Source organism: Eutrigla gurnardus, assembly GCF_963514095.1.
Source record: "Eutrigla gurnardus genome assembly, chromosome: 7".
Lineage (NCBI taxonomy): Eukaryota > Metazoa > Chordata > Actinopteri > Perciformes > Triglidae > Eutrigla > Eutrigla gurnardus.
Genome location: NC_139921.1, coordinates 25249270 through 25264709, shown reverse-complemented (window position 1 = coordinate 25264709; position 15440 = coordinate 25249270). Strand labels below are relative to the sequence as shown.

General features: G+C 44.7%; 1 protein-coding gene across 1 annotated transcript in view; it reads right to left on the bottom strand.

Annotated features, from left to right (window-relative positions):
* akap6 (A kinase (PRKA) anchor protein 6) overlaps window positions 1–15440 on the bottom strand; it is a 135498-nt gene that overhangs the window by 28092 nt on the left and 91966 nt on the right. Inside the window, exons 16-17 of the mRNA XM_084013869.1 lie at window positions 7894–8081; window positions 2933–3193 (exon numbers count right to left, since the gene is read on the bottom strand). Coding sequence (XP_083869995.1) covers window positions 2933–3193; window positions 7894–8081 — 449 coding nt within the window. The remainder of the gene's footprint in view (window positions 1–2932; window positions 3194–7893; window positions 8082–15440) is intronic.

Here is a 15440-nt window from a genome sequence, read left to right as displayed (position 1 = left end):
AGCCTTCCGTGTGTGTGATTCACTGTCAGGTGCCTGTGTCTGTGCCCACTTGAGAGCAGGTGAGTGAGTGTGTGTGTGTGTGTGTGTGTGTGTGTGTGTGTGTGTGTGTGTGTGTGTGTGTGTGTGGCTCAGTCCATTAATTCTCGGTGTGTCCGGCCCCCAGAGCGTCTCCACGACAACAGAGAGTCATCGGAGGCCCGGGGCCTGCTGGAGGAATCTTAAAAGAGCGCTAATTCAATTAAGAGGCCGGTAACACAGACAGACAGGTGGAGGGGGGTTGGTGAGGAGGAGGAGCCAGTAACCTGCTGGATAGAGAAGTTTCTGCTCACCTCGCTGCAGTGAAGTCACAGGTGTACAGCAGTGACATCACAGTTCAGTTACACACCAACCATGTTTCCGTTAACGCATTTTTATACTTTTTAATAAAGTATCACATTAGAAAGCTTCATAAAATGTTACAAAACATTTCGGCCAAATTTTGTGTTTCTTTTGTTGTTTTTTTTCTAAATTGATTTGACGGGATACGCAAACGCTTTGCAGAATAAATTCTGAATTAACGTAGTGTTTAAGTCATGTGACTAATCAGCTGATATATTTGTATCAACCCACTATCGAGGAAACAGTTTTTTCCCTGTTAGATACAGTCGCATTTACAAACGGAACGAAGAACGCTACAAAACTACGTAGTTAGCTTTAAACACCAAAACTACAAGGTTTAGTCAAAAAACATTGTGGTTTGGCTTAAAATGACAAAACAAAGAATCAACAAAGAATGACTCGTGTTTCCGAGCATCTATTCTGATCAAACAATCATAAATTCTCTGTTTTTCCAGCACTTCCTAATCCATCACACAAGCTGCGTCATTTAATAAGAGTTTGTTCAGTTGTCATGGAGACGGATCTGCTGACGTTAGGACCGCAATAAAAAAGGTTTCTAACGATCTTCCTCCGCCACACGACAACGGAAGGTAGATCAGAAAGTAGATCCAGACCCCTGCTGCTTCCACAGACGTACAGTAATAAGCTGCAGCAGAAATCGAACCCGTTTACGAGTTCAAACGCCCCAAAAAACAAATGATCACTAAGATGGAGCCGGCGTCTCTTAAAATGGAGCCCCGTCCCTCTGTTTAGCCTCTCTCTCTCTCTCTCTCTCTCTCTCCATACAAATGTCTGCTATCAATATTTCCAATCTTCATTTCTCCAGAAACTCGGAGTCTCGTTCTGCCAGAAATCAATGGCTTCCCACAGAGAGCTGCGACAAGGATCAAAAGTACGAACCGCTCGGCTCACTTTTCTTGGGATAAAGTCTCGTTTCATCATTTAGGCAGCAACAGTGTGTGTGTGTGTGTGTATCTGTCAACACCGACCGTATTACAACTCGACTCCGTCAGAAATCCTTCTCTGATGTTTGAAGACGTAACTTTTGAAATATCCAACACTCGTGATAGTTTGAAGGTTATGAAAGGCAATCCGAACTGACGCAAATGATCCATTTCCTGCTCGTCTGCTAGCATTATCATTAGCATAAGCTTGAGGCTAGCGGCTCCTCTATGTAGTCTATAGGGTCGGGAGGTTATTTTGTGACGTTTAAATATATATGACAAACAAATATGTCACCTGGCTCCAGATCAGCCGATAGCTAAATTCAATATGGACTGAAATACCAGTTTCTACCAGCAGAGGGCAGTAACTACATATATGTATTATACAAGTGTCAGGATAAGGACCTGAATCAGTCAACAGCGTTACTAAACACACGTCAACGTTTGTTTTCAGCTGGGAAGTATTTACATCGGAGTTTTGTGTGACTTTATTTGCGTTTGCGTAACTATGTGTCTCATTAGCATATTTGTTGTGTGTGTGTTTGTGTGAGCAATGCACTCATTTACATTTCTATTACCATGTGTAAAGCTGTGAGTGAGTGTGTGTGTGTGTGTGTGTGTGCGGTTGTCAGTCACACGGCAGGGCTAGGCTAATCAGCGCAGCTAGCTGTTCGCTGTGTGATGTAGACTGATTAATTTCCTGTTAGCGTCCCGCGGCTTTAAAGGCTAACTGCTGTTTTCCTCTATACATCCAGCACACACACACACACACACACACACACACACGCACACACACACACACACAGAGGGCTGTTGTTTTTTTTTATTAAAGCTGGATGCTGATTGGCCAAAGCTTTGTCACATATCTGAAAGTTGGTGAAGAAAAGTTCTGCTACACATGAATAAACAAGCTCATCTTCCAGAAACACTCTGTTGTTAGTACTTTATGTAGTAGTTGAAGTATTTACTACCTCCATGTTGTGTATAGTACACGCTCTCAGTGTAATCTGCTTTAATGCTCTAACTCTCCAGTTTACCTGCGTGGGATGAATAATCATGTTTTCATAAATTCATAAGTGAAAGTTTCTGGTTTCCTCTCAGTTAACAAAATAAAAGCCCGTTGTGTCCTCTCACAATAAGAGTTCATGTTTTACGGGAGAAGGAGGAGAAGGTGTCGGGTTAAAGTTTACAACCTGAGGAGCACACTTTATTAAGAGGATTAATCAAATATTCTCATTTCAAAGGTGGGCTTTTTTTGTCTTAAAGAGACAGGCACTATAACTGAGCCTTTAAGACCAACGGTGGAAACAGGTTTATTCACAGACAGATGGTGAGAGAGAAATAGTGTTTTTTTTTAACAGTCACGCATGTTAACGCATTTTGGGAAGAAACCCAAAACACAAGTCTGAACCTGAAAATGAGTTTGACTTGTGACCTTTAAACAAACAAAATATTGCAGCAATAACAGCAAAATACATGTGAACATTAATCCTAAACAACTCTATTCTGAGCTGCTGAACTTCCACTCGACCTATCCCATAATGTTGGTCTCATGTAGTCACAGAGATATGAAACAGAAGTGGGCCCAGTGGGGCGCCGGGCGGTCCTACCTTGAAGCTGTGCAGCTGCTCCGAGGCGTCTTTGTCGCGTCGCAGGCAGGAGTTGAAGATGAGCAGCTCGGTGTCTCTCAGCCAAGCCTTCAGCTCCTTGATGCGGAGCTCCAGCTGGCCCAGCAGCGAATTGGTGACCGGGGATAGGGCGGAGCGCGGGTTGTCCACGGCGACGCCTGGGCCGGGGGCCTCCAGCAGCAGGGAGTGGTTCTGGTTCCGCCGAGAAGAGGGGCCAGGTCCCGAATGCTCCGACAGGATGTTCTGCAGGACCACAGAGGAGACGGAGTCATTGTTGTGTCAATATTCCATCATGGAGATCCATAAATACACAATCATTGGTCATTCACCTTTGGACAAGTACAGATCAATAACAGTTATTAATCATTCTGAACGGCTGCTGAGGAAAACGTAACAATAGCCACTGTGTTGACGTTCGTTGATTGATGAAGTCATATTCTCTGATTCGTGGTAGAGGAAGTATTCAGAGGCTTTACTGCAGGAAAAGTACTAGCAAGTCCTGCATTCAAAACACTACTTTGGGAAAAGTATTTAATGCTGTTAAAGTAGTGAAAGTAAAAGTATTGTTGTACGAGGAAAATGTACATTTACATCATGTGTAAAACAGATCAGCTGCTAATTCAGAGCCGATATTCACACAAACTGAAAGTGTTTGGTGAGAAGCAATCACTGCTTCAAATAGGAACAACTTACAATAACAAGAGTGTGTGTGTGTGTGTGTGTGTGAGAGAGAGAGAGAGAGAGTGAGAGTGTGTGTAATAAGCTCTGCAGAGTAATTTTCAAACCCCTGTTGATCACACAGTCAGACACAGCAAGCTGCTGAGACGATTCCCCACTTGGGTTTAGAGTGTGTGTGTGTGTGTGTGTGTGTGTGTGTGAGTGTACGTTATTTTCCTGAAAAGGGCTCATCAATACAAAACAAACAAACTTGTGATGTATTTACGAGTTGCTGGGTGATGTGATTATATATTTTACTATATATATATTAACTGCCACTGGCCCGATGGGCGGTCTTGTGTTTTTCTCGGATAAAAACACAGATTCTTAATCACATCAGCATCAAAAACACAAGATTTCCCTCCATTACGTCACATGTTTGCATTAATGCATGATGATGAACGATTGTGTTGATTTCAGCGATGATGTCATCCTGAATTTCAGATCAGTGAGGATCTTCTAAGATCTCCTTTAGCAGTGGAGGATCAGGAGATCAGACTTATGGATGAGGCTGGAACGTGTTTGTAGCAGAGTGGGTGTTGTTTGTGCGATGGTCTACTGGGGATTGAACCGCCGAGCTACAGATGAGCGGTAGCGTCCTGCTCTCACTCCTTAGCCGCCGCGTACCCAGAGGAAGTCTCCTGAACGAGCCCTGCGTGGTTCCCCCGCTGCTCATTTGCATTTGTATGAGTTTGTAGAAACGCCGTTGAGTCGTCGGCAAAAGGAATGATTCATGTTCCTAACAAGGTTTACTATTAGTCTCACGCGGGACACTGACAGCAGTCTGCTGGATGAAAGTCCTGTGTTTGTTTGACCCCCCTCCCTCGTCTCAGTGAGAACTGCTTGGATGATTATTAACGGAGAGCTAAAAGCTTTGACGGCGTTTCCTTCTCACCTGATTGTTTCTGTACAAACGACTTTTAATTCCTGTGGAAACACACAGACATTAAAACGCCATGAGCTCTGACTAATAATACGGATCAGTGCGACGCCGCTAATCGTGATGCGCAGCGGCTCCGAGACTCTCTCTGGGAGAATTAACCACGAGCGAAGGAGGGAAGGAAGAAAGAGACGGAGGAGGGGAAACCATAGCAGACACAACGGAGGAGGGGAAGGAGGTGGGGAGGATGAGTGGAGCGAGGGAGGAGAAATTAAGAGCGAGAACAAAAGAGAAAACGTGGGATTAAAAACATCCGAGAGAGAGAGAGAATGAGAAAAAGATAAAGATAAAGAGGAGGAAACAAAGACGGTGACAAGGTTTTTTTTTTTTACGTTGATTTCCGAGTCTCGCTCAACGTTGAAATCAAACAACAGCATGTTTGTTTCGGAGCTCTTTAGTGTTTGATTATTTTATATTTGGATCTGCAGACGCCGAACGCATCCTCACACGAGTTTGACCTTGAACAAGCTGCTGCCAAAACCACAACACAGAAGATTAAAGTTAATTTACAACCTCTTTATTTCTGTCGTCGTGTGTGTGTGTGTGTTATAAATTCTTCATAAGGCCAGGACAGTTCAGAGGCGAGGCACAGGACATCAATTCCAGTTAATTCCCAATTTGTGTCAGAGCAGCAGATGCCGACGCCAGCACTGATATGCCCGTTAATATGCTACTCAGACGCCATGTTGGAAGGGGGGGGGGGGGGGTGAGACGGATAGAGAGACACAAACAGAGGTGAGACCTTTGATAAATAGTGAACATTTTGGCAAAAGAGAGAAAAGAAATCACCTCGAAATTGAGATTAGAAAGAGAGGGATGAGAGAGGTGAATCATGACGGGAGGAAGACGAGGAGGGAGGAAGAGGAGGACGAGGGAGGCAACATGAAAGTGAGCGAGGGAGGGGTGACAGGGGGATGATGGAGGTCTGGGGGAGGTGAAGAAGGGGGGAGGAGGAAGAAAGTGTGGCTGCAACAAACAATAAGTTTCATTGTTTCTGAGCAGCTTCAACGTGTACAAAACAAAAGAACATGTGAAGTCAAAACACGGGAAAAGCCACAAAAACAATGAAGCAGATGTCGATTATATAAAGGGGAAGTCCCGCCCCCTTCTAGTGTTCTCTGTGGGATGTTATTTTGGATAAAAATATGTACGTGGTCAACAGAGAGGAGAATAATTGTTTTCTTATGTTTGACTTAATCCATGAATCAAATGTGTTGTTTGTCAATATAAAAGGTCATTTTAATCGTCAACAAAGTCGTATTTTTTCGTATCACTGTCGAAGTATCGGAATTAGAAAGTGTGTTAGATGACGTCGCTCTGAAGTGTTCGGTACCAGGATGTAACCATAGACCGCATAGAAGTCAAATCGTCATGGTGACCGCGGTTTTGAAGCCTCAAGGTCACCATTTTGAATTTTCTTTGCAACCAGTTAAAAGAAGGTGACCATATTTGGACTGTGAAGGAGCGACGGGTGGAAGTGATGAACCCAGAGCAGCAACCTCACTGGATCTGGATCCATGTGGATTCTGGTGTGAAGCTGCTAACAACGTTAGCTTCATGATTCAAGGTCAACTTTACAGCTAAGTGTTAAAGTCATCTTAGTAGCTAGCTAGCATTGGTAGCATGGTAGCGACCTGTCAATCAGCAGGTAAGCCCCGCCCCCTAAAGCATCCCCTGCTTTCTGGTCTGGTGGACTCTAAATGGACCATAATGTACTAAATAAACATCATGCTGGATTGAAGAAGACTTGAAACTAGAGATTGAGACCATAAACTCATGTTTACAATGTTTACCACAGTGTGTATTAGTACTTCTACCGTAGTAAAATAAACACATTTCTAGATCTGATGAAACTTTTCCCCGTCAGACCAAAAGCCCACAAAGTTGCGTCCGTCCAGTTAACAGGGAGGATTACAAGTGTCTGCTTCACTGGCATCACCATCTATCATTACGCACAATCCCTCTGTTCCCTGACGACACACACACACACACTTTGAAATGTGTGTGTGTGTGTGTGTGATGCCATTGTGAGTCCAAATGTCTGCTTGTCAGTAATAGAAGTTTAATCACAGTCTGGGAGGGAGACAGACTCATCTGTTGCCGTTGTTTAATTTCTAAAATGGAATCTGTTTCAGAGGTTGATACATATGTTAATGCACACATATACACACTTCCAATAACTTTGAGTTACACACACACACACACACACACACACACACACAGATGGCGGTGTGTGTGTGTGTGTGTCGAGGCGGCCGCTCGGTCGACAGGAGACGCTTTGTTTCTTTCCGAGGAACAAAGTCGTCACATTTTGAGGCTCCTGACGAGCCGCCGCCAGCTGTCAGCACCGCCGCAGACCTGGAATTAATCAACACGCCCGGGTGAAGACAAACAACCGCTGCCGACGTGCCCATCAGCAAGACACACACACACACACACGGTCTCTGCAGGTGTCTGGATGGTAAAAGTTCATCTCCTCCATAAAAAAGGGAACTTGAGTGTTTGGTATGAAAACTAATGGAAGACGTAAACTAGAGCAGGTAAAACAAAAAAAGAACTACGACTCCCAGGGTGCATTTCAGTCCTCCAATTATAGAGCTCAACATGACACTTCACAGGAATCTTCACCGTGAAGAGTAATTTGTTAGCTTTGCATGAATTCTAATATATCTCATAAAGTTTTGTTGCATATGGCAACAGATGCCGAGGCTCATGGGTAATGTAGTGATTTACAATCGGGTTCATTGTGAACTACGATAGTAGCTCACTTTAGTCCAGACCAGACTATGTGGAGGAACCAGAGACTGTCTGTGGAGGAACCAGAGACTGTCTGTGGAGGAACCAGAGACTGTCTGTGGTCCCCCAGAGGTCTAGATAGTAGCTCACATTAGTCCAGAGACCAGACCAGACTATGTGGAGAAACCAGAGACTGTCTGTGGTCCCCCAGAGGTCTCGGTTCCTAAACTGGTGCTGGATTATTTGGTCCCCGTCCATGAAAGCCGTCTGTAATGAGTTAATCTGATCCATCTGGTCCAGATTACGTCCAGCCGCGGCAGCCGGGCTGAGTTTAATTGAGACGTCGCTAATTATCATCTTCATGTTCTAGATTAGATCAGTGCTGATTACACACACACACACACACACACACACACAGGCACACACACACACACACACACACACACACACACACACACACACACACACAGGCACACACACATTCCTCCCTTGACAGAAATATCAGTGTGATCCTCCAGATACAATCAGTGTGTGTGTGTGTGTGTGTTACCTCCAGCTGACTCCACGTGTGTGTCAGGTTGTGTATCTTGCGGTGGAAGTCGTCGGGCAGCTCCGTGGCGCTCCTCTTCAGAGACTCGGCCCGTCCCAGCATGCCGCTCTTCCTGCTCTCCATCGCCATCAGCTCGCCGTGGCTGCTCTGGAGACGAGAGGACGGACAGACGTCACACGCGGAGGGAACTCACTCACTCACACACACACACAGGTTTCAAACCAACATGTTCAGTACAGTGAAGTCCTGAGTTTCTGGACCAGTCCAGCATCCAGACCTCCTCCCGAGTCTCCCTACGTGGTCTCACATGGACCAGGTCCTACAGACTAATCAGGAGGAAACAGAATCCACAACGAAATACCCTCAAAATAGAATTCATGGTGGAGTTTTGCTGCCTGGGAACATCGTTTAAAGATAAGAAAGACCACGGCAGTAGATAAGTACTGAAGTCAGAATACTTGTACACACTAGTACACACAAGTACACACCAGGGAACATAATCCAGACAGTATCAAAAACATGATAAATAAAAACACGTATTTTAAGTTATGTTATTTCCCACTGAGACTCTGAGTCGACTGACACTCAAGACCAGAGGATTCCTTTAAATAAATAAATGAAGGAGATCCGTTATGTTTTATTGTTGCTGTTTGCAGCTGCTGAAACGTTTGACAGTCAGCAGGTTTCAGCACATTTCCCTCGCTGCTCCACCGACGAGCGGGAAACAAACACGATGACGGTAAACATGGGAACATTTTAAAGAAATGCTCCATTTTGCATCCCTGAGTATTTCTGTGCTTTTGTTGGATGTGATGCGTTCGCTTACCCAACGGATAAAGAGAAAACTGCACTTTGTGGGAATCTCACCCTTACTTTGATCGAGAACGTCTTCCCTGACGGGATGACATCATTTTGTAGTCCAACAGGAAGTTAGCGTCACGGTCACATGACTTTACGGCAGACTAGCGTTGTAGCGAAGAGGTTTTTACTGACTTTAAGACGAAACAACGGGAAGCGTAAAAACTGCCGACTCATTCCCGACAGCATCTTTTGCCGTCGCCATCGTGGTGGTTACGCTGCTGTCGCTTCTCACTCGCTGAATGAATAAAATAATAAATAATAATAAGATAAAATGATAATAATCCTATATATTTTCTCCTCTTTTAAACCTCTGTACATCTCCTCTCCGTCATTGCTGCCTCGTCTCTTCCCTTCCCACTTTATCGGCTTTACTGTAACGCTCCTTCAGCCCTCCTCTTGTTATCCATCCATCCTTCTCCTCCATCACTCTTCATCCATCTCCTCTCCTTCCTCCCTCCTTTCACTTGTGAGTGGAACTCTCCCTGATGCCTCCATCTTTTCTTTGCTTAATTCCCCTCCTCTTCCTCCTCTCTTTTCTCTTTCTCCTCTTTTCATTTTCTGCATCGATAGCTACTTGATTCTACTTTTCCCTTGTCGTTTATCATTACCGCCCGGCGCCATTTGAATATTTAAATGTCTCTTCTCTGACTCCCTGTGTGTGTGTGTGTGTGTGTGTGTGTGAGGCGACATATGCATGTGTGTGTGTGTGTTTTTGCTGCGCTGTCATCAGAGAGGCGGCAGCCATTTTTCAATGTCGGCGATTCTGATGGAGATGCTATCGCTCAGCGCTTCACGGCCATCCATCCCCTTCACTTAGCTAATAGCCACGCCGCGAGAACGGGGGAGGAAAAAGAGAGACGAGTGAAGGTAAATATGTCGGTGTCACACTCGTCTAACAGTCAGGAAATTATACGATTTATTCGCTGATGGCAAATATTGATTTAAAAAGGGAGGAGGGGGGAGGTTGTTGTTGTTTGTTTGAAGGATGCCACTGAACCAAAGTCAAAGAAAAAGAAGGAGAGGGGGAGAAAGGAAGACAGACACGCCGATTAAAATGCATGAGATCCGAACTTTGAGATAAGTGCTGAGAGAGGGATCTTGGAGAAATGGGATGGGGGAGGGAGGGGGGAGGGAGGGGGTGCATGGATGGCTAGTTGTGATGTATTCATGCCTCAAGTCAATCTCCATGCAACGATGGACTGAGATACAGGCCTGAGGACGGAGGGAGGAGTGTGTGTGTGTGTGTGTGTGTGATATGATAAACAAGTCCACGCTGGAGATGCTAACATGCTAACACGCTAGCATCGATGGATCAGGAAGTCACCGAGAGACAGCAGCCAATCACACGATTTCTCCAAAACATACATGAGCACTAAAATGCAAAGATGGGGTGTGGACATGTGAGACAGGCAGACAGACAGACAGACAGTCGACAGACAGACGGGAACCTTTATTTAACGCTGAGATCATCTCTGCGATTCTTCACTGTTCCTTCTCTCTCCTCTCTCATCGCTCACAGCAGCAACAGAAAGGCCACTCTGACCTTCTGTCTGACCTTCTGCCACCGTTTACCCGGGAAAGCCACTTATATGTTTAGACTCTATCATGAATATGAAAACCACCGGATCTAGCAACGACACACATCGGCTGGTTTACTACAGCTGGAGGAACCAGAATAAAGTATTGATCTGTGATTTCATATCAATAAGCACATGAAAAGGATGCTGAAATAACTCCATAAAGATGATCAATAAAAAGTCTAGTACTCCCTGCAGTACTCCAAAGTACTACTAGTACTCCCTGCATTACTCCAAAGGACCCCTAGTACTCCTTGCACTAATCCAAAGTACCCCTTGTACACCCTGCAGTACTCCACAGTACCCCTAGTACCCCTTGTACACCCTGCAGTACTCCACAGTACCCCTAGTACTACTAGTAACCCCTGCTGTACTCTAAAGTACCCCATTAGAGAAACACTGGTTTAAATCAATCTCTTTCTGAACGATGAATCAACTAATAGATAAAGAAATTGGTATTTCCATTTCACCGTTGAGATATAAATAAATATAATAAACTCCTCTACAACAAATAAAATGCAGCAATAATAAATATTGTAATACACACTGAAGATAAAATATTAGATAAAACCCACAAAACAAAGCAAAAACACTTTTTTTGTAAATTCAACACAGACATGGAACTATAAGAAAAATTCAATATATAAAAAATTAATGAAATGAAAGCTGGAAATATTGATGATTGACTGGAGGAAAGAGAGCCTAAAATAAAGAGAGAGATATTTATTTGTGATATGAATATGGGATAAGACAACACAAACGCACTGAGAGACGAGAGATAAACGCTTGACAAAGCAGATGAGAGGGGGAGGGGAGGAGGGAGGGGGAGGGAGGGGGAGAAAAGCAACAAGCAATCATAAGTTTAATTTGGTCTCCATATTAATGAGCAGCGAGCTGAAATGTCAGCAAAAATGCACTCATACATGAAAAACATTTAATGCATTTTGAACATTAGGGTTTTTCTTCTTCTCCTCCTCTTCATCACCATCGAGAGAAGTTTGAGGCTCCGTAACGGAACGCTCCTCCTCCTCGCCGACGCAGCAGGAGTTAGGAGGAGGTGATAAGGATGCATCTTCATCCTCCTCATCTCTGTCTTCATCCTCCTCCTCCTCATCTGTCTTCATCCTCCTCCTCATCTCTGTCTTCATCCTCCTCCTCATCTCTGTCTTCATCCTCCTCCTCCTCCTCATCTCTGTCTTCATCCTCCTCCTCCTCATCTCTGTCTTCATTCTCCTCCTCTGCATCTCTGTCTTCATCCTCCTCCTCATCTCTGTCTTCATCCTCCTCCTCCGCATCTCTGTCTTCATCCTCCTCCTCATCTCTGTCTTCATCCTCCTCCTCTGCATCTCTGTCTTCATCCTCCTCCTCATCTCTGTCTTCATCCTCCTCCTCCGCATCTCTGTCTTCATTCTCCTCCTCCGCATCTCTGTCTTCATTCTCCTCCTCATCTCTGTCTTCATCCTCCTCCTCCTCATCTCTGTCTTCATCCTCCTTCTCATCTCTGTCTTCACCCTCCTCCTCCTCATATCTCTCTTCATCCTTCTCCATGTCTCTTCTCCTCCTCATCTCTGTCTTCATCCTCCTCCATGTCTCTTCTCCTCCTCATCTCTGTCTTCACCCTCCTCCTCCTCATCTCTGTCTTCATCCTCCTCCATGTCTGTTCTCCTCCTCCTCCTCTGTCTTCATCCTCCTCCATGTCTCTTCTCCTCCTCATCTCTGTCTACATCCTTCTCCATGTCTGTTCTCCTCCTCCTCATCTCTGTCTTCATCCTCCATGTCTCTTCTCCTCCTCATCTCTGTCTACATCCTTCTCCATGTCTGTTCTCCTCCTCCTCATCTCTGTCTTCATCCTCCTCCTCATCTCTGTCTTCATCCTCCATGTCTCTTCTCCTCCTCATCTCTGTCTACATCCTTCTCCATGTCTGTTCTCCTCCTCCTCATCTCTGTCTTCATCCTCCTCCTCATCTCTGTCTTCATCCTCCTCCATGTCTCTCCTTCTCCTCATATCTCTCTTCATCCTCCTCCATGTCTCTCCTCCTCCTCATATCTCTCTTCATCCTCCTCCTCCTCATATCTCTCTTCATCCTTCTCCATGTCTCTTCTCCTCCTCATCGGTCTTCATCCTCCTCCATGTCTGTTCTCCTCCTCCTCCTCCTCCTCATCTCTGTCTTCATTCTCCTCCTCATCTCTGTCTTCATCCTCCTCCATGTCTCTTCTCCTCCTCATCTCTGTCTTCATCCTCCTCCATGTCTGTTCTCCTCCTCCTCCTCCTCCTCCTCCTCATCTCTGTCTTCATTCTCCTCCTCATATCTCTCTTCATCCTCCTCCATGTTTCTTCTCCTCTTCATCTCTGTCTTCATTCTCCTCCTCATCTCTGTCTTCATCCTCCTCCATGTCTCTTCTCCTCCTCATATCTCTCTTCATCCTCCTCCATGTTTCTTCTCCTCCTCATCTCTGTCTTCATCCTCCTCCATGTTTCTTCTCCTCCTCATCTCTGTCTTCATACTCCTCCATGTCTTTTATCCTCCCCCTCCTCCTCTTCACTGAGCGGATGTTTGATTCTTCGTCCATTAGTGATGTAAAATGTTTTATAAAAACAAATACCGACGCCCTCAAAACCCTGAAAACATCCTCCATCGGCACTGGATGAACCAAATCACTGGTTTTGTATTCAAATGTTTTTTTAATTTTATATTTAATTGTGACTAAAACAACAACATGATTGTTTTTATTTATTCATTTAAATTTTTTTTCATTTTAAATATTTTAAAAATATATACAAGCTCGCTCCACATGGGCATGAAATATTTAGATTATATACTACTAATACTACTACTGGTACACGGACGAGTACCACTGCAGCTCGTAACATTCTTTTATTTTTCTGTTCTCCTCCTCCTCCTCATCTTCATCATCCACCTGTCTCTGGAAAAAATACACTCGGAGTGTGTGTGTGTGCTGGAGATACACAAAGGAGAGAAAACACACTGTATGCTTGCTCACATTGTGTGTGTGTGTGTGTGTGTGTGTGTGTGTGTCAGTGTCTCCGGTTGAGATGGATGTTCCACCGACTCTGAAAGAGCAGGAAGTGGCTCTCTGACACCCCATTTATACTGCCAGACACTTCAACCTGTGTGTGTGTGTGTGTGTGTGTGTGTGTGTGGAGGTACACCTCCTCCAAACTGCCTCCAGTTAACAATAACTGCAGAACAAATGTTTATGTTTTCATTCCTGGAGTTTTATAAATGAAGCAGACGTGTTGTTGTTATTTATTCACGATAACTTAGAAACATAATATGTCCTGTTTACACACACAGATAAATAAAGTAAACAACAAGAGACTCAAACGGACCAGAATAACGGAAACCAACAGATAATCAGTGGGGTTATTCCTGCCTGCTTCTGCTGTAAATCTCTAAAATGTAAATCTAACTGCATCTAAAGTCTCGTCTGCATCGAGTTTCTCTTTCAGCACATCGAAAAAAAAAAAACCTTCTGTTTGGACCCAAAAAAAGGCAAAGAGACTTTCTCTCTCTAGCAAACGAGGCGACGCAACAAAAGACCCGGCAACGTGTTTTAATTGTCGCCATGGAAACCGGATGAATGAGCCATTTGACTGGCCGGTAAAGACGGCTCTCCATACAGCCCTGCAGCGAGTCACGTGTGTGTGAGTGAGAGTGTGTGTGTGTGTGAGTGTTGCTGCGAGGTCATTGGTACAAAGCAAAGAGGGCGACATTTCTACCCGTCTGAGAGAGAGAGAGAGAGAGAGAGCGAGCGAGAGACAGACATGTTGAATGGATGCTCTAACTAATAAGTGAAAACAACAGTAAACTAACTAAAGGGATGAGTCATGCTTTGTTAGGTCTGTCTGCAGGACCACAAGCTAACTACTTTTAAAACTCTTGTTTTCTGCATGGAGTCTGGTGTGATTGGTGCTAGGCTACGCTAATATCCTAGTTGCCCATACTTTCTGGTCATTCGGCATGACTCCTTTTTTTAATGCAGCAATAAAGCATGGTGGAGCCTTTTTGTATAAAATTGTTTTTTTGTCACAGAAGAAGAAGAAGAAGAAGAAGGAGGAGGAGAAGAAGAAGAAGAAGAAGAAGGAGGAGGAGGAGAGGCATTTCTGGGGTTTTGGCGTCTATAAAAGTCTCCAAAGAATCAAACAGAGATCCTCCATTGATCAATGTGTCAGTTAATTTACTCATCTCAGTGTGTGTGTCATTGTGTGTGTGTGTGTTGACGACTGACTTACAGTCTTACTGAAGTGTGCAGGTGTTGGTAAACAACACTGCCTCTGTTGTTGGCTTCCGCCGCTGTGTGTGTCTCTGTGTGTGTGTGAGTCTCTGAGTGTGTGTCTCTGTGTGTGTGTGTCTCTGTGTGTGTCTCTGTGTGTGTGTCTCTCTCTCTCTGTGTGTGTGTGAGTCTGTGTGTGTCTCTGTGTGTGTGTCTCTCTCTCTGTGTGTGTGTGTGAGTCTGTGTGTCTCTCTGTGTGTGTGTGTGTGTGTGTGTGTGTGTGTCTCTCTCTGTGTGTGTGTGTGTGTGTGTGTGTGAGTCTGTGTGTGTCTCTATGTGTGTGTGTGTGGTAAATGAGACAAATTGGCAAACTGGTTTTCTGATCTGGTCCCTTTTTCATGAAACCACTCGTGCTTTTATTGTGAAGGAGTGGAGAGGCAAAGAGACAAATGCAACAGGAAGTAAGAATCCTGACAGCAGAGAGTCCTGTAATCATCATCATCACCGTCTCAGTGACTGTTGGTTCCCTCCTCCTCCTCCTCATCGCTATAACGACAGCAACGTAATAGCTCAGCTCTCAGAGAGAGAGAGAGAGAGAGAGAGAGAGAGAGAGAGAGAGAGTGTGTGTGTGTGTGTGTCCGGCAGAGCGACCATGTAGCCTAAACGACAGACAATCTTTATTCTAATGAAGAAGGTGCCAAGGTCAAACGGAGAGCAGGGTGATGAATGGAGAACACACACACACACACACACACACACACACACACACTGACAGACACATTAATTGTGTATCACAGCTCCCAGTCACTTTGTAACTGTAATGTGTGTGTTGTCATGAATCTCTCTCTCTCTCTCTCTCTCTCTCTCTCACAC